This window comes from Scophthalmus maximus, chromosome 5, assembly GCF_022379125.1.
Source record: "Scophthalmus maximus strain ysfricsl-2021 chromosome 5, ASM2237912v1, whole genome shotgun sequence".
In the NCBI taxonomy this organism is placed as follows: Eukaryota; Metazoa; Chordata; class Actinopteri; order Pleuronectiformes; family Scophthalmidae; genus Scophthalmus; species Scophthalmus maximus.
In genome coordinates, this window is record NC_061519.1 from 980,797 (window position 1) to 999,754 (window position 18,958).

The 18,958-nt window shown below is 42.2% G+C and overlaps 2 protein-coding genes across 4 annotated transcripts; both read left to right on the plus strand.

Moving 5' to 3' along the window:
* Positions 1 to 210: 210 nt before the first annotated feature.
* LOC118311159 (tRNA selenocysteine 1-associated protein 1) lies at positions 211 to 5,957 on the plus strand. 3 transcript variants are annotated; one of them, XM_035634757.2, is made up of 9 exons: positions 211 to 405; positions 723 to 820; positions 883 to 997; positions 1,213 to 1,262; positions 3,403 to 3,534; positions 3,793 to 3,909; positions 4,048 to 4,258; positions 4,350 to 4,383; positions 5,383 to 5,957. In XM_035634757.2, the coding sequence occupies exons 1-9, from the start codon at positions 382 to 384 to the stop codon at positions 5,541 to 5,543; spliced, it is 942 nt and encodes a 313-aa protein (XP_035490650.1). In that variant the 5' UTR covers positions 211 to 381; the 3' UTR covers positions 5,544 to 5,957. The 3 variants fall into 3 exon arrangements, with proteins under 3 accessions (XP_035490650.1, XP_035490649.1, XP_035490651.1); XM_035634756.2 differs by having other exon boundaries at positions 212 to 405; positions 4,042 to 4,258; XM_035634758.2 differs by having other exon boundaries at positions 216 to 405; positions 898 to 997; positions 4,042 to 4,258.
* Positions 5,958 to 7,744: 1,787 nt separating this feature from the next.
* tmem200b (transmembrane protein 200B) lies at positions 7,745 to 17,697 on the plus strand. Its single transcript, XM_035634755.2, has 2 exons — positions 7,745 to 8,391; positions 13,453 to 17,697. Exon 2 carries the CDS (start codon positions 13,492 to 13,494, stop codon positions 14,707 to 14,709), a length of 1,218 nt encoding a protein of 405 aa, XP_035490648.2. The 5' UTR covers positions 7,745 to 8,391; positions 13,453 to 13,491; the 3' UTR covers positions 14,710 to 17,697.
* Positions 17,698 to 18,958: the final 1,261 nt, after the last annotated feature.

Sequence of the window (18,958 nt, forward strand, 5' to 3'; positions counted from 1 at the left end):
ACAGAGTTATCTACATAGCACACTTCATATTACAGGTAAACATCCAACTGGTGCCTATTGTCAGATAGCACAAACAGTGGAACACGTTCTAGAGCATTCTGATCCACACTCCTCTCCACAAGGTGGCGTTAATGCACACCTAAAGTTTGTTTGCCCACTGCCATTAAACATGAAGAAGAAGAAGAAGAGGAAGAGGAAGAGGAAGAAGAAGAAGACGACGTCGACGTCGGTACGTCTGTTAACTGACGTCAGCACGCAGTGTTGCTGTACCTCCACTCTGCTAGTCAGTTAGCATGAGAATCTCTGAGGCGTCGGTGTAACAGATTACAGTTTAGGTTCTCAGTAGATTCACACTGAAACCTTCACATCTCCGCCGGCACCATGAGCACGTTGTGGATGGGGAACGTGAGTAGTTCACAACTTAGAACTGCGATAAATACTTGAGTATGACCAACGTGGTAGCTACCGTGTCGTTAGCACAGTGCGTTGGATGAACGGTGTATACATCAGAGCTACCTGTAGAACATCCGCACGTTATCAATGTGTGTGACACATGATGTTAATGATGTAACATGTAGCACGTCGGCCCTCTCGTGGAGTCTGTTAGTAACTCATTGGTGTAAATATCTTCACACATCAGACCAGGTCGACCTCAGGCCCATGTTGTTCCTATCAGCCCTCTCTTCACTGCAAGCTTTACTGAATGTCCTGTTGCTCTGCAGCTGGACTCCTACATGGATGAGAAGTTTATCATCAGATCCTTTTCCACCATGGGGGAGCAGGTGGTCAACGTGAGGATCTTGCGAAACAAGATGACGGGGTGAGAACAGCATCCACAAGCAGTTGTCTACTTTGCAGTTATTTCATATTCCGATTTTAAAGTGTGTTGTCGTCCAGCGGCGCCCTGGGGTACTGTTTTGTGGAGATGACAGATGAGGCCACAGCTGAGAGGTGTCTCCGCAAAATCAATGGGAAAGCTTTACCAGGAGCCAATCCGGTATGAGAAGTATTTGAACCTAACTGTATGTGCGTGCGTGAGTGTGTGTGTGTGCGTGCGTGAGTGAGTGTGTGTGCGTGAGTGAGTGTGTGTGCGAGCAGCTGGGTCCACTAGGCTTGCGTGTGTGCGTGCGTGCGTGCGTGTTTATATCATTTTTTTCTTATTATTCTGGTTTATGGGGACTTTTGGTGAACTTTTATGTCTCCCTCTAACAGCCCACAAGATTCAAGTTAAACCGAGCCAACTTTGGGAAACAAGAGAGTGGGTGAGTCCAAATGGAAAACGAAAAGTTTTTAAAAAATGCATCACTTCTGCTTTGTGTACACCTGTCATCCACATTTTCACAGGTTGTTAGAGCCACTAACACAGAGATTCTTCGAAACACTGCTGGCCCAGTTATAGTTTGAAACTATGGATGCACACTCCCACGCTCTCTTCCTGATTGGTTCCTATCAGCCACGACTCGACTAGCGGTGAATCCAACAGTTTTAGCTCTTCGTTGGTCGGGAAAAAATAAATCCCTGCTCGTACTACTCACCATTACTATTCCTCGTTCCTAGTACTTTCTGTAAATAAGAGTTTAAATGATAATCTGTACGAAGTTTGGCCTGGTGTAGTCAGATCAAAACTCAAATACGTATTAGTCTGGGACCTCTCAGTTCATTTTGGTGGCGTTACCAGCGGAGGCAGAGCGAAATGCTTCTAGACGCAATTGAATAGACCTACAAAACGAATCATGTGACGTCTGTTGAGTAACTTAAAAATGTTGACAGACCAGAGCAGAGAGGAGATGTCTGTGAAGATGATTCCACAATGTCTGTGAAGAACCAGTGTTGCTGTTTTTGTGGGAGAAATTTGAAAATATGAGGTGCTTATAGTCAAATGCTCGTTCATCAGCGGCGGCCTTTGACTTTTGTTCACAAAAGTCGCTTCTCTCTGTGTCATTGTATAAACCCCACCCATTATCACATAATCAGTTGCGATTGGAGAAAAACGCTTCCCAATGGAGGAGATCCAGACCGAGTCTGGCAGAGCAAGTGAAATGAGCTCCCAGAATTCGTCTGGGTCCCAGACTGTACTTTCACTTTCACTAAATGTTTACACAGCTTGTGTGAGCGCCTTTACTCGCAAAATATTCATTACACTTGTGACAACGAGCGTTGTCTCCATTGGTTTAGGTCAGAGCCGTTTTGAGAGAGAGTAGCGACAATAGAAGTCCAAAATGCTTGCAGACACATGACTCATGTAGACTTCAGATAGTGTCCGGAAGTTCTTGGCACGCTATAAGAATCTATTATTCAGAGCGAAAGAACTGCAATTTTTGGTAATTAGTAGTCAATAAATGTATTGATTTACAATATAGCAGACGGACGATGTTGTTTAAACTTTTTTTTTTACTCACTTATTTGGATATAATCCACTAACATGCTTTAATGCGCATGTTGATTCATCTGATTATTTAAACGTCTTACCCTTCATAAGTGCAACACAGACCGTCCATTGATCCATTCTGCTGCTACTCTAGTTCGCTGCTGCTCACTTCAGGGAACTATTGAGAGCCTCCATGATCTGCCATTGCTGGAAAAAATGGGAAAGTTGTTGCTACACTCTCTCTCAGCGGCTCTGGTTTTGGTGAAGTACAACCAGACATTCGACCGGTTCACTCTTTTCCATCGTCACGGGGAGCATGAAGTGTCTGTCTGTGCTGCGTGTGTCGGGTAGTAAGAAATGGCCACGCCCCCTGCACTGGACCGGCTCCGACACAGACAGACATCTCTCCTCAGGATTGGGAATAGCGAAAATTCATCATAGATGAATGCATTAATTTCTTCAATACCGTTAGCAGCAAAGGTAACGTCGGAGCTAATTGATACTTCGATCTTTCATAATTTAGCTCCAGGGCCCGTTTAATACCGACTTTCTGTTCCCATCCATAGATAAGACAGAGCCCAATCTCCTCCTGTAAAAAAATTATATTAAATTAGTGGCGGCGGTCAAAATCCAGTAGTGGCGAACCACCACTGCTAAATGCATGTAGGGGAAACACTGAAATTACAAACATTCATAGATATCTTTATTCCCTGTCAGTGAAAATGTAAAAAAAAAACTCATATTAGGGAAATAAATACATTTTAAAATCCTGGATTTGGCTTTTTGTTAGATTTGTGCCAAAATGTAGTGTCTATCAGTCATGCACCTCATTCAGACGCTGCCGGTGACCCGCTCCATCCCATGAGCTACAGATTTCCACTTAATGACCACATTGTCACTTCTCTATCTTGTTGTAGATATGTGTTTTTTGATTTGTAGCTGTTTTTTAAAAGGTGCCATATGAATAAAGCTATTATCATTATTATCACTGGGTAATGTAAAAACCCAGCCTGTGTCTTGTTCTCTTGTTGCAGTCAGATGTATTCTCTGTTTGTTGGAGATCTCACTCCAGAGGTGGATGATGGGATGCTTTATGAGTTCTTTTACAACCGCTACCCCACCTGCCGGGGTGGAAAAGTGGTGCTGGACAGCATGGGCAACTCCAAGTGAGTATTACCGTGTCATCATACAAAATGGAGAAAATATGTCAAATGTAGGTATATCTTGTTGGCCGTCATTGGTGTAGATCTAGTTCAGACTGTAAGTGTTTGGACAGCTTTGTGTGCTTCATGAGAGGTCATGGAAATATAATTTGAATTGAGGTAGTTCTTAAAATAATCCTTGATTACAGCATTACTGTAATAAAATAAAGTTATTTTTTGTCATGGGAGCTTTTTAATAACATTCTGTCTGTGTCACTGTAGGGGCTGCGGCTTTGTTCAGTTCCCAGATGAGCGGCTGCAGAAGCGGGCATTAGATGAGTGTCAGGGGGCTGTGGGACTGGGGAGTAAACCTCTTAGACTCAGCCTGGCTGCCAACAAGTGAGTTCTTCTGAAAGTTTTCACCCTCACTTTTTTTCTTTTTTTTTTTAAAGCAAGCAGATTAATTTGAGCCTGGAGCAAAAGGTGAATGATTGTTGGAGTTCATCAGTGTGTCTCTTACTCCCCTGTGAGTTTAAGGAACCGGCAGCCGCACCAGCAGCAGCAGCAGCACTCCGAAAAATCATGGCAGTCAAGCTCAAGTTACAGACACAGCTATGACCAGTACAACCAGTACCAGCAGCAGGCATATCCTGGGTATTACCCTTCCTGGGGCTATGACCAGTCTGGTGGAGGAGGGTATGGCTACAACTATCAGCAGTATGATTACACACAGTATCCCCCACCACAGGTGAGTCTCTCTTTGTTGACATCCATCAATTAGTTATTGCTAACAGACATGAATCATTCTACAAGTTGTTGTTTCTGTTTTGTTTTTTTAGGAGAGTGAAGCTGTTCAGGATGATGGACTTGAAGGTTGGTATTGGGCGCTGCAAATGTTTGCTGTTCCCTTTATTGACATGTATCAATTAAATATTTACCCTGTGCACCGGGAGCAGGGTCAGGGCAAAGATAGCACAAAGACCAGGGCTAGGTTTTAAGCCATCTGTCTGTCTGCTGAGAACTGTATGCTTGGGGTGTAAATGCGCACAGTAAAAGTCTATCGAGTTTCTGTTGTATCCTGCATGTCTGCCGACAATGGTCAAAACTTCATGGATGTTATAATAGGACACTGACACAGGAGGGATATCTCCCGGTGCTGCAGATGGTCAGAGTGTTTGTGTGAGAGCGAGTGAGAGACACAGGAGGGCAAAGAGCACTGCACACAGCTCTACAGTGAAGCAACAGTGCAAAACACAAATTTTGAGATTTTTTATGTTACGGGAAAAAAAGTATCATAATAAAATGATGGCGCTACAAGTGTAGCATATATAATGTAAATACACTGATCAGCCATAACATCATGACCACTGACAAGTAAAGGGTGGAATATATTGTGAAACTAAATTAATATTTAGTCCTGGAAGTTGATGTGTTGGAAGAAGCAAACAAGTCCGATCCATGGAGGCCCAACCTCACAATTTACAGGACATAAGGGATGGAGAGTCATTTTACAAGCGATATATATTCCAAACCCGCTTCACACAATGAATGATTTATGGTTTTAAAATAAAAACATTAAGGGTAGTTCAATGTTAATTCACATTCTTTCACAGGATGAGATCATAGGAGGAATACATGAGAGTCAAAAGGCATAGCATTTCAGAGAAAGTAACAGTATTCAGACCCTTAATTCAGAACTATGTTGAAGCCCCTTTGTCAATCCAAACATTTCATTACCATTTGTAGAAATGCTTATTTGCTGCAGGGGTTGTATTTTCTTCTTTTCACAGCAACAGTTAAACAAAATGTGTAAATTGGCCAGGACGGTCAAACCTTTACATTTTTTTAACCATCTATGCACCTGTGTTGCAGATCCCAGTCCACAGCTGGATGTGGTGGAGGCCAACAGGAAGTTCATGGAGCACAGTGAGGAGCTGTACGACGCTCTGATCGAGAGTCACTGGCAGTCAGCTGACCTCTCAGTGGAGCAGGAACACGTGACGTCCAGCTTACCAGAGCCCATCTACTGCTGAAGCTCTCTGGACCCTCCTAGGGTTTTTTTTAAATTTGCTGCTGACATTTTGACAGTATGGATTATTTTCTTAAGGAAACAAATAAAATTTGTCTTTGTTATAAATCTTATTAAGGGTATAAACCAATGGAAATGCACTGTGTAAAAACACATTCCTGAGTTACAACAAATACATATTTTGGATTAATTTATGCATTTACTAAATACACTGAATTAAAAGGACATGTTAAAGTGATAAATGCAAAATATTTTATAATTACCAACATGTAATATCAAATTAAACATCTTAAAAACTTAAAGAAGGAAATTCCTCTACACAACCTCTTGACCCCATGTAGGTGAGTCCGTGTTAAACAGTAGTAATAGAATTGTTATGATCCAGATCTACTGATATTAAAGCCCCATATGAATGTGATGAGAGTCTATTTCAGATTATTCTTATTGTGTTTGCTTTCACATGATTTGTCCACTGGTGAGATCTATGTCTCTTGATAGATAAAGGTTGATGAGTAAATCTTTTATTTGTCCCACATTTGGATGTAACAGCAGCAAATATAATATAAATACTATAAGGTGTGTGTCTGTATGTTCTACTGAGAGCAGTGCTGGTTGCACAGTCTCACAGCAGTGGGAAGGTAGGACCTGCAATACCGCTCCTTCACTTGCTTGGGGTGAAGCAGCCGGTTGCTTAATGAGCTGCTCAGTGCAGAGACAGTGTCCTGCATGAGGTGGGAGTTGTTCTCCATCATCCTCCTCTCTTCCACCACCTGCGCTGAGTCCAAGGGGCGTCCCAGGACAGAGCTTGCCTTCTCGATCAGTTTGTAGTGTCTTCCTGTTGCAGTTGAGATGCAGCTGCTCCAGCAGACCACTCAATAGAAGATGGCTGATGCTCTGGCCCTTCTTGTACAGTGCACTAGTGTTGTCTGTCCAGTCCAGTTTATTGCTCAGGTGAACACCCAGGTATTCATAAAAAATCCTATGAGGAGATACAGATGTTCAGTGTGGTGGATGAATATCTGCAGAAGGTTTCTGTCTCGGGGCTGATTTGCAGAAAGTTGCTGGGATAAACTGAGGCAAAGCCAACCGGAAGGTGGGGAATCGAAAGCAAATGCAACTTGTGCAGCAATCACATTCTGGGTATAGTGTTTCTGAACTGCCTGTGCTGATCAGTTCTGTACATTCATGAGAATTCAAACCATCTTGTCTAGTAGTGCATAAGCAGGGTATAGAGTTTTGAGATATAACATGATGCATTCACAGAGAATTAATGTAATTCTCGGTATAACAAAATCACATCATTGTTAGTGAGATTACAAGATTCATGTTGAAAATCTAAGGTGTTTGCTGTATATATTAGAAAATGTACCAAAAGATGCACAGCCACAGAACCTCAGCCAATGGATCAGACGTCTACATGAAAGGGAAGTAGATCAAATGTGTGCAGTGACTTTACTGAAAAGGCCAATGTGTCTGTTCAGAGGAGATATGGTGATTGCTGCCCTTATCTTTATTTTACATCATATGGCAGAGCAGGAAAACCTCAAAAGCCAAGGGAAATAATGTTTCATCCTGGGTGAGTTGTGTTGAGGAATATACAAAGTCAGAACTGTAGAAGGAAACTGAGAAACACTACTCAGGAAAAGATAAGTGGAACATCATGGAGTTAAAAAAGCTGAGAGATTACTGTTGACAACCTGTTAGACTATGGGAAGTAACAGTATGCCCTTTGCCAATGCAACCTCTCTACACATCTAAACCTAAGCCTAACCAGAAATATCTCAACCCTCCAAAAGCCATTTAAACGTGTGGTTACACACACAAACACACACACACACAAACACACACAGACACACACACACACACACACACACACACACACACACACACACACACACACACAGATATTGACCTATTGAATATTTAAACATTGAATCACTACTAGTGGAAATCAACTTAAAATTCAGCTTGAATTAGTGGACGCGAAATTACTTTTCGTCCACTAGATGGAGACAAACAGCTGTGTCTGTTTCTTCTCAGTCCTTGGCGTTAGTTATATCATGGGTTAAAAACCCTCAATAGTAAATGTGGCTCGTTAGTTACGTTCCACGCTGAGTTTGAATTAAAATACTTCAGACATTCAGGCGCAGAAGACGCCCCGTTATAGCTCCTGTTTGACTTTGTGGTGGCGTAAGTACTTTTATTTTGAAGGAGACGCGGTGTGTTGTTGAGCGGGGGTTAGCTCACTTGACGATTGGTCCGCAGACAGAGCGCAGAGCGGATCGTAGCGCAGCGCGGCGGCGGGGCTGGGCTCTGATGGGTCTCATTGTCCTCACTCTCCTCACTGTGGGACGAGCTTCTTTTCAGACGGCCGTACGGAGTTGGACCGTCTCCTGCCCTCGACATGCTGTGCGCTTGATGGAAGCGGGTTGTCGCTGAGTTGTGCCCAGTCTGGAGACCACTCATCCCAAGCGACCAGGATGTTCCGTGTCCTCACACTATGAGCAGGCTGCAACAGGATCCGACAGATACAGGCAACTTCAGAGAAGTCGACGGCCGCCGGACTGCGGTTCTCAGAGGAGTTCGACTGCAGGACCGCGTCGGAGTGATACTCTCATTCGAGTGCTGCAGTCCGCGCTGGCTCCTGCGTTACCAGCCTGCAGTGTTGTTCCTTCCACAAACCACAGTGTGTGTGTGTGTGTGTGTGCACTGATGGCGGCGTGCTGGTGTGTGTTGACGGTCAGGAATGCAGCAGCACGGACAACTAGACACACTCCGGTCTGTCTGTAACCACCACACAGCAGGAACAATGTTGGGCACAGCACGGCAATCCACGGCGGTGCGTCGTTAAGGTAAAGATGACGCGCTTGAGTCCCGTCTGTTGAAGACGATATATGCTGGTTTTGTCCTGATCAATGACGAGGATTTCATTTGATCCCTGTGTTCAGCTACATCTTGCCTTTTGCATCACAGATGGTCACACCCTGCTGTAAGCTCATCACACCACTCTGTGTCTGTTCACATCACGAAGCACAACTTGTGGCTTCCCAGCAGTCATTTGGCTCCAGCCCAGCTTCCTCTGCCCAGCAGATTTAACTGAAGGCATGTCTGTTTCAGGCAAGAGCTGATACTCTCATGTGTATCACTGGATGTCTGAGCATCCCCTGCTTCCGATGTGTTGTCAGTCTTGGTGCTGCACATCACACACTTTACCAATAGAAACTTGTGTCAGAGCTGCTGAATGCAGGCCACAGTCCAATGAATAATTTACTGCAGCCATGATCCAACACAACAGGGACATGTGGGACTGTTACTGGTTTCAGTAAGAGACCTGTGTGATGTGTTTCAGCTCATATTTCTGATTAAAACATTATGAAGATTGTAACAAAATGAACCAAACATGTCAAATTGATAATTGTCTAATATCTGAACCCAGCAGCTATTCAAAACCTTTGCCCGAATAACATGAAATGTGTGATTCCGGTTTGCAACTAATGAAGCTCTCATTTTTTATGAATCTACCATTTTTTAAATATGTCAGAACATTGAGACAAATGTGAGTCATCATTCGCCAAACCCTAAGGTGACATGTATACGTTGGAGTTTTGGGTCTCATTGGGACTTGAACTGTGCAAGATTTTCAATTTATTATCAGATGAGACATTATTCACACCTGAGCTGATATGTTTGCTTAAAAGACTTTCACAGTTAATTGTCAAATATGTTGATTCATTTTCTGCTAATCAACTAACTAAGTGCCTGTCTGACTGTTTCAGCTCTAATATAAGTAGAATGATTCAGACCAAGAAATAATTAAGTCAAAGTATCAGTGTGATAGTTTTGTTGGGCACGATTCACTCTTCCAGACAAACTGAAATGATGTGTACAATCCTATAAACTGCTCAGTTGTCATCATGTAATTGGTTGCGATGTAGTTCTGAGATGTGGTTTAAAATACATAGATCATTCAGACAAACTTTTGAAATGTAAGCAGTTAGGGTCTTCACCTGAATTTCAGATCAGATTATTCCAAACTGTAAAGCCTGTCCTTTCTATCTGTATAGTCCTTATGAAAGGACAGTCATGTTCAGTATTCTCACTCAGTGCTTAGGTTCCTAGGATTGTTTAACTTACACAGGGCTCCATGCGACTTTTGGTCGCAGTGCGACTAAACATTTTGCTGAATGTCTGGTCTGTCTGTTAGTGGAGCATTATTTTTTTTCCCCACCAGCATCCAGTGAAAAAGAATACCACAGTGTAAGCCAATCAGAGGCAGAGAAGGGCGAGCCTTCGTCTCTGATTGGCTCTGAACCTGGTATAAAGAAATCAGCCAACATCACCCAACACACAACATCATGTACTTTATATTAGTTGTTTGTTCAAAATAGTGCTGTTTAGCGTTCAACAATATTCAACAATGTACTGTTTACAGTACAAGAAACAAACCATTTATCCATTCTACTCCTGACTGCTTCGAGTCAGAAATGATGATCAAACTGCTTATAGTACAGCCAGAAGAGCTACTTTTTACGCAATGTAGGTCCCAAATCATCCTCATGAAAAAGCACCGTTATTCCTGTTTACAGTCATTTACATAATGTGTTCATAAATTACCAATGTATATGGGAACTGTCAAGAAAAGGTATAATAGGTATAGTATTAAGTTGCCAAAAGCCGAAGTGGAAAACTTTGGGTGAACCAAAATGATGTACCGGTGCAACTAATAAAAGTTAGTCTAGAGCCCTGCTTGCAGCTGCATTACTTGAGTATTGAGCCTGTGTCGACTAACGTTTGTCACGCCTATAGGTCATTTAGAGTCTTCAATAAACAGAGCAGCTGGACAAAACCTTCCTGCTGTGAGGCCAAGGTGCTGAACACTGCTCCACTGTGTTGATGCTGTAAAACCAAAACAACCCGCTGAAAGAGGCTAAGAGCTGAGAGGAACTGCAGAGTTCAGTATTGAGACTCCCTGTTTTTATTCCTGTTCACACAGTTGATCAACTGCAATATCCTATCCTATGTTTTCGTCCCTGCCCTTTAGTTTGTTTGCTTGTTTGTTTGTTTGTTAATCATTTATCTACTGAAACGGGTTTTCATGAAACTTTGGCAAATTGGCAAAGAAAGAATCATTACATTTCATCAGGGATCGTGACAAAGGCGTGGATCCATGAATTTGTCATCATTTTCATTAATACTCTCGGACACTTGGCACGTGTGCTGTTTGGGGACCAAGAATGTGCAGTGTTGAATTTGGACACGTTATTTTCAGTATTGATACATTTTGAATAAACAGCTGATCAGTGCTGTGGAGCAGTGGCAGCTGGGACTCGTCAACGTAAGAAACACTGTCAATCCCAACAACAGCGACAACAGCTGGTTCTCCGGTTCAGGGTTCTGTGTAGGTTCTGAGTCGAGCTTCACCCAACTTTGAATGAACAGCTGTTTGTGCAGCAGAGCAGCTTCATTGCTCTGAGGACTGAGTCCTTCAGGTCTTTCGTGAGTGCACATGCAACATGAGGGAGCAGTGTTGGGCTGCATGACAGATTGAGAGCAGCTTTGTTGAAGCAACGGTGCAAAACGCACACACATTAGAGATCTTTTATGTTGTTATGAGAAGTATAAAAAGATTTTCAGTTTGTTATGAGACTATGGCTCTACATATTAGACTATGGCGGACTGCCTGGGTAATGTAGATTATTGAGTGAATCGAGCAGAGAATCTAACATGAAGAGAATCTAAATGAAAAAAGTAATGGTACTCCATTACTTAACGGTGCTCAAGCACCCATAAGTTGAGTTCCCAGCACCCCTAAAAAATAAGTTTAGGGTTAGGGTTGTTTTTTAAATGCAAGTCCATGTTTAAAAATTGTCAAAACCAAAGACAGTATGGTTAACGTAATACCTTAAAAGCCCTGTAGCCAGTGCGAAGCGCACACACAGGTGCTAAAGGTGCGTTCACACCGAACCCAACGCAAATTATTCGTGCAGATTACATAGATAGATTACATACAAAGTCAATACAAAGACACAACTAGACAAATATTTGTGTGTATTTGCAGCGTTACTTCAGCAGAGCAGCTCAGTCTGTCACCCAGCAGCGCACTGCTCATCACGTTCACAAGCGTAAATAACAGTCTGAGAGATGCGGAGTGCTCCGCTGTGTTCTTATTTACGTTACTGGTGTAGTGGCCCTTCTCAACATGTATGTTTGGCTTGCGGTGTTGCTGGTTGCGGTTTTTATTATTGAAACGGCAAAAGTTGACCTGCAATAATTGAGCCTTCAGAGCAAGAGTATAAAGTTCTTATAGATTTAGCCTCATAAATTGCTATTAAAGTTCACCAGACTGATTGATTTAACTTCAAAATGTACAAATTTTGTTCCAGGGGGGCATGTCCCCAGATACCCCTAAACACTCTCAAAATCCTATGGGAAACACTGTGTATCTTGTTAGTTGGAAATTATGTTAAAATGTACAGTTTTTCCTTCCTTAAGCTCTGATCCTTGAATCAACCCTGGTATGGTGAAAAACATTTTACACTAAATGTAAAATACTCAGGAGTGTTTGAGGCTGTTTTTCCATTTCATTCCGCTTAGTTTATGACGATGTGAAAAGTTGAGAAGAACGGCACATATTCAATTGTTCCCTGCTTTTGCTTTTATTTTTACCTTGTTGAATTTACAAGCTCCCCAGGTTTTAGGAGTTTCACTTTACTAAATGGACATGTTCAACAACCGTTGACTAATGGCTGACCAAAGTAAGGACTAAATATGTCACACCTAACATTCTGTCTATCATGTTGACAGGTTAAAATGCATTTCAGAGGGAAGCATTTCATGTATTTACAGGAAACTCCTATTCCCAAGCCAAATATGGACGCTTCCATGTCAGAGTGTTGAGGAGGCGCTGACTCACTTATACCTTCCTTTTCAGCCACACAAGACAATTTTTGTTTTGTGACCTACAAAGGCCATTTCCAATATAAATGACATCACTGTGCTAATTACTACACAGCAAAGAGGCTTAGTGTAATAATTGGTAACATAGTCCAGAATTTTTTGAGGAATAAAGATTTTAAATACATTGAGAAATGATCACAGTACCAAAGTCCCTGACAGTGTTTTTATTAAAAATGTTTCAAAGTATTACAGAGGAAAGAGAAGCATCATTGTGACATCCAGTCATAGCCCTTACACCCAAAATGAGACCAGTGAAATAAAGACAGATAGAACAGGAGGAAAAGATGAAGAAGGGTTTAGTCCAGTGGAAAGACCTCTGGTCAGTTGAAAGTTATGAATCCGTGACATTCTCAGAGCTGCCTATCACGTCATATTTTCTTAGTAGTAGAAAAAATATATGACACTGTAAAAGCCTTTGTGTATTCTTTTTTTCATTCTTGAGGATGACCTTGATGCAGACTATTACATCACTGCCCTGTCACAAACATTTGCAGAAATACATATCTAGACATGAAAGCTGAATTCTCATGCAGAGATAGATTATTTTAGATTATTCTGATGGCATCACTTTTTGTTTTGCAGTGTTTTCTCTCAGCCCCATCCATTCTATGTCCCCAGGTCTAATATATGAGTAAGGTGGGATTGTCCCTGTCTCTTCTTTTTTTTACCACTACTACTATCATAGTCAGAAATCTTCAAATTATTCACATAATGGCTTTAAATTTGTTCATAATCCCCAAGTAATAAATACATTTAAACAGAAATAGTTTAACATGTACATGGGCTTGTAATCACAACATGACTCATCTACATGTCACATTTTTGTGATCTAGTATGCTGATGTTGAAAAATTTAAGCTGATTGATGTATTGTGCGTTGCTAGACAATAGATGCATATTCACTTTTATAGCTGCACTAACTCTTGACATCTCCTTGCTCCTTAACTCCTCTGACAGGGTGTGACCAGCAGCGATAGCTCTGGACTGTCCTGTGCCATGAAGACCCAGAAGGCCCGAGGTGTCAAACCAAATTCAACGTCCGGCCGACGGAAGTCTCGCTTCACCTTACGAGGCAGAAAGAAGAAGGATGGGGTGATCCGAGGCAAGCTTCGCATCCGCTCCATGCCTGGAGCCTTCCTGGTGCTTGGGATGATTGTAGTGGTTGTTGGCACTGCCCTGGCTGTGGCGGGTTACTGGCCCTACCGGATATCGCGATTGTCCATTTTGGGAGCTGAAGACAGGGATAGTATCACTGAGTCACAGACTTCTGGGTGGAGTCTGGGGGCTAAAAGCTTCCTGTCCACAGCCAGCCTCAGCCATAATGAACGGATGAAGCTGCTGGGACCTGTCATCATGGGGGTGGGACTCTTCATCCTCATATGTGCCAACACAGTCCTGTATGAGAACAGGGACAGAGAGACTCAGATGCTGCTGGCCCAGATGCGCAGTGTTATCTGCTCTGTGTCTGCAGCGGTGCCCTCAGCGGACCTTAAAGAAATAGCAGTGGCCAACTCGATGGCCAAACACACCCAGTGGGTGAGCAGTTTACCAGCTGCCCATCTCAACATCCTCTGTCTGCAGCAGTTGGCCAGCTCTGAGCCCCTGCTCCAGACCAGACACCCCAGAGAACATGAGGACAGCGCACAGGGCATCTACCAGCAAGATGTCCTCCAGACAGAAGCCCTCCACCACCAGGAATCAGAGTTGCCTCCTTCCCTCCAGTCTTCCCACTCAAACTCATGTAATCCCAGTCAGACAGACTTAAACGCACAGTATGGTGTTGAGCACAGGGACAGCACCAGCTTCAATGTGCAGGTCCCCCCACTCATCAAGTTCAAAAACTGCTTGGTGTCCACCAGTTCTATGTCCACCCTGGAGGTGGACGAGGTGGTTATCCCAGCTGCCCAGCCAAGGCGTTGCCACAGTATGAGCTACAGGACTAACCCTCACATACCCAGACAGGAGGGTCAAATAACTCAGCTTGTTGCCACGAGAAGGGAGACTGGTTCACAGGTTTGCGTGAACATCCTGGAGCAGGTTGTTGATGATGTGGATGAGCAGACTCACCAAAGCTGGCCTCGGTTAGACCTGGGCAGTGGCAGACGATATCTGAAGTTAGAGAACAAAGAGGATTCAGTGGACAAACTGCTGGACCAGTTAGAGCAGCAGTGTTCTCAGTGGGATAAGAGCTTTGGCTCTGGGCCTTTCCAGTGATGGCTGTTAAAGCTTCACAGTAATCACATTTCCCCTGGATTCAGAAACTGCACCATATGTTTTAAATTCTGTGTAGGGCAGGGAGAAACTGAGCCCTAGATCATTTGGAGTACAGTATTTCCCACGAGGATCTTCCAAAACATGAGCCTTTTCTCAAGCTTCAGTGGAATACTGATACACAGAAGATGTGGTCTTTGCTTGACTGGATGTGGCAGATGTTTATATTATTGAAAGACATGAACAAGATACAGATCCAACACTATAAGAGATGGGACAAGAATTTCAACAGATGGTTTACTTCAGTCTGGGTTGCCAGCAATGCGAAAAATGAGTTTGCATCTCAGTGCCAAAATGCGTTTGTCCATTTCCAGGACACAGTGTGCACAGCAGAATGGAGAGGATAGAAGGGAGCCGGAGAATGGAGAATTGTTTTCACTGTGCAATCATTTTTGAACCAAACTACCTGGACCCCTGAGCCCAAAAAGTGCTGACAGCTCCTGACAAATGCTACTAGTATTTGAAAAAGGGACTTGGTCCTCAGCTGAGGTCCCATACTCCAAATGCAATGCATGGCAGCGATGTACAGTATGTTACATCTTAATAATTATGCAGAATAATGTCATTGTTGTGTTTGTGTGTATAAGTAAGTAATGACCATTGACTCTGGTTTATTGCTATTTTGGTCTAACTGACTCTCGTTTGGCTGTTATCAATACATCAGGTGGAAAAACACTGTAGTCACCAACTAAGCTCCTGAGGCCTGGGAACATCATGACATGGTGTCTCTTCATTGTAATGGCGGTTTGTAACGGACACTTAGAATTATACGGTTTGCCAGATTATAATGACCATGGGCCTATGGCATTATTTTCACTAAGAGCCATTATCTACACACATGTTTATGGAGTTTATTTCCAACCTTTATTCAAGAGCATGGTCTTTCATTGTGAGAGCATTCCTTTTTGTAATTTCATGTTCATCCTACCATCTCCAACAAACCCCCCCTGCTCATGTGCACATCTTCTCTGCTCCTGCTCAAAGAAAGTGTTAGTTTGCACTCAGATGTACTGTTGCTGCACAAATGTCCTTTGCAACAGCTGTATATCTGAGTCAGTACACAGCCACAGCAATGACCAAATAGCAGTGCAGGACATCATGGCAGAGGCAAATATTCTACCCAGACCACCAGGTCTGAGCCATAAATGATGCATGTTCATGTGCTTCACTGTCATTCGTGTAACAGTAGTTAAATTGTTTCGTTTATTAGTGCTTAATCCTTGACCTTTTGTGAAAATGGAATATTCACCATCAAAGTACGGGTAAGGGTTTATACAATGAACATGTTGACTGTTGTCCACAATTCAGCATTGTTGTCAATGGCTCAGATGGAAGATCTGATTTGTCGCATCTTTATCTTCTTCTTTTTGAGCTGAATTCATGTCCATCTAATGAAAATGTGTTTTACATGTTAAAAGTGCTGCTAACAGTTGTCACTCAGCTTGGCACTGGCAAATCTCCCAAATGCAATTATGTTACATTTTTTATGTATAAATGTATGTGTTTGCACTTCCAACATTTAATATGGCTTAAAAGACACTATATTGTAGTAAGCAGATATGAGTTGTCATCAACTATAACTCCTGCAGATGAATAACAATATAGAACAAAAACTTTTTTTTAAATAGAAAATTATCTTCATAGAGGATGTTACAATTGCTGACTACTGTACATTAAGCACTAAAAAAGGCATTATGGATGAGAACAACTACATTATTGTGTGTTTAACTATTTATAAAATGTTCATATACTTCTCATAAATAGTGGGACTTAAAGTGTTTCTCCATCAAAAATGATTTGGTAGCATGGACAGATTACTGCAAATGCAAACAGTCTACAGAACTGTCTGATCTCCTGACTTCTATGTAGTGATGTCCCATATCTCAGCTACTGGTGAACTTGGTGATTACAGTGTAATCATTACTAATAAGAAGGATGTATAACATGAATTATGCTTAATAATGGAGGATTTCTCTCTGTAGTTGTTCTCCTGGTTGTCGCCAATATTAGCTTACAATGAAAACAGGGATGCGCCCTCCTGCAGGTGTCCTGTTGACCTTCCAGACTTGGCATTAAAATGTGTCTCCACATGTCTCTGGTGACCACCTGTGATTGGATCTCACTAACCCGCTCTACATGGAATTACACATATGCATCCTTTACGTTTCTAAAAACGAAATGCTGTTTTTAACTGGTGGGAGGCAGAAGTGTACTTCTTGCTCATAGTCCATAGACTTGTGTATAAAGATTGACGATGTGACAGCTCCCAAAAGTGTAGCCAAATTATCTTGATCATCCCCTGGTGGCTGGCTGCAGTATATGTCATAAACCCCACCACTCTCATGTCAGTGGATGAGACATTGAACAAACTAAAAAAGCAAAGTAACTAAAAAAGTCAAAGTACGGGGATGCATACACAGCACATCAGCTGAAAAGGCGATTCTTCAATGTGACCCAGGACACATTTGTTTTTCACACTGCCTAAAGAATGTCATGTGTCCCAGACCACCTCTGAATGTGGTCTGGGTGATCAGATCTCAAATCTGTCCTCAATGGGTCTTGGCTGTGTTCACAACTGTACTTAAAGTTCCCTACTTGAGATCAGATCACCCAAGACATATGTTAATACCAGGTCTGAACAGGCCATAAAGGAAAGAGTCTCATGGCTTCCTGCTCCCTTTTACAGCCTGTGAAAACATGCAGAGACAACTCTTATGATTTTTGAATCAACAGTCTTTCTCTGGTTTTCTGTCTGTCTGTGCTGTCTGTTCTGTATGACATGTGTGCCACTTTGTGTTATAAATGTATACCAAGCAATATGAGCAGTCTAACAGAACAACCAATGGCTATGTGTTGCCCTGTGTTGACCATCGAATTAAACAACATTGCCATGTCTTTGTTGCAAATATAAAGTAAAGCAAATGCAGCTCCTGTTTGCTGTTGTCTCATTTATTCAAACTGTCAAGGTAAGGGCACCAGGATGTATATGTATGCAGCATAGTTGCTACTGACAACCCCATTCCTCACCCTGGAGGAGACTTTGCATTCTATTTCTCCAGCTGAAAACATCCAGCTAGGGTCTGGAGCACTGAGGCCCACATCCATTTTTATCACCTGATGAATGAAACAGAGAAATGTAATTATTATCCCTCTCGTACCAAGCTGATGTTGTGAAGCAGTCCTGAGCAGTGACAGGACGGAGTGGCAGGGGTGGGGGAGGGATTACCCAGCTGCAATTATACTCAACAGAGCATCCTACACACTTCAAATTTTCCCTTCTTAGTAAATTTTACGGTTCCTCCTGGTCAGGTATGCAGTTCCTCACGATCTCTTTTCATTTAATTGGTAATTTACAAGAGGGCTCCTGGGTTTCTTCAAGCTCATAAAGGGAGCAGGCCGGACCTCCTGCCCTGAGGCAAAAACACAGGAAGGTAGAGGAGTACATGACTGTAGGAGGGCAAGAGGGTACATATGTGTAAAAATTTAGCTAATAATTTACAATCTCTGTACCAGACATCAGCTCTTATTCCCGTCTGCACAGCTGATCTCCGAGCTTTCACAACACTGCCAACCAAAACAGCAAAATTAGGAATGAGTGAATGAATTTCAAGATGCAGCCAGGATCATTTGTAGTGACACATAGATATTGCTGTCCATTAGTCATTAGAATTAGTATCAGGCAAGCAGGGATTAATGAAACAGTGACATCTTCAAAATTAGGCAAGGGCAGAATAATTATTTCCACATTTGTTTGTATTTTCACCATTTTTAATAGCAATGCAAATCAATGTCAGCAATTAAAAAGATCACTGGTGTTTGACATGTTTCAACTAATTTCCTATAAAGGGTCTTTTTGATTGGCTGGCATGACACTATGGTTGCAGACAGCACGTTTTTATTGCAGCTGCATATTATTAAATCTGATGAAAAATCTTATTCTAACATGTCTTAAAACAGATGTCAAGCCAGAAAGCTGTCTTCATTAATCTGATTCCAGTAAACTAAATTCATAATAATAATAATAATACATTTCATTTATAGAGCACTTTTCATTGCTAAAAGCAATCTCAAAGTGCTAAATGATCATTAAGATTATGAAACATGCCTAAGGTTCAAGTACATTTCTTTTTTTTTCTCGCTCCGGTGACCAACTCCGTTCACTGCCTCAACAGCATCACATAACACACATAAA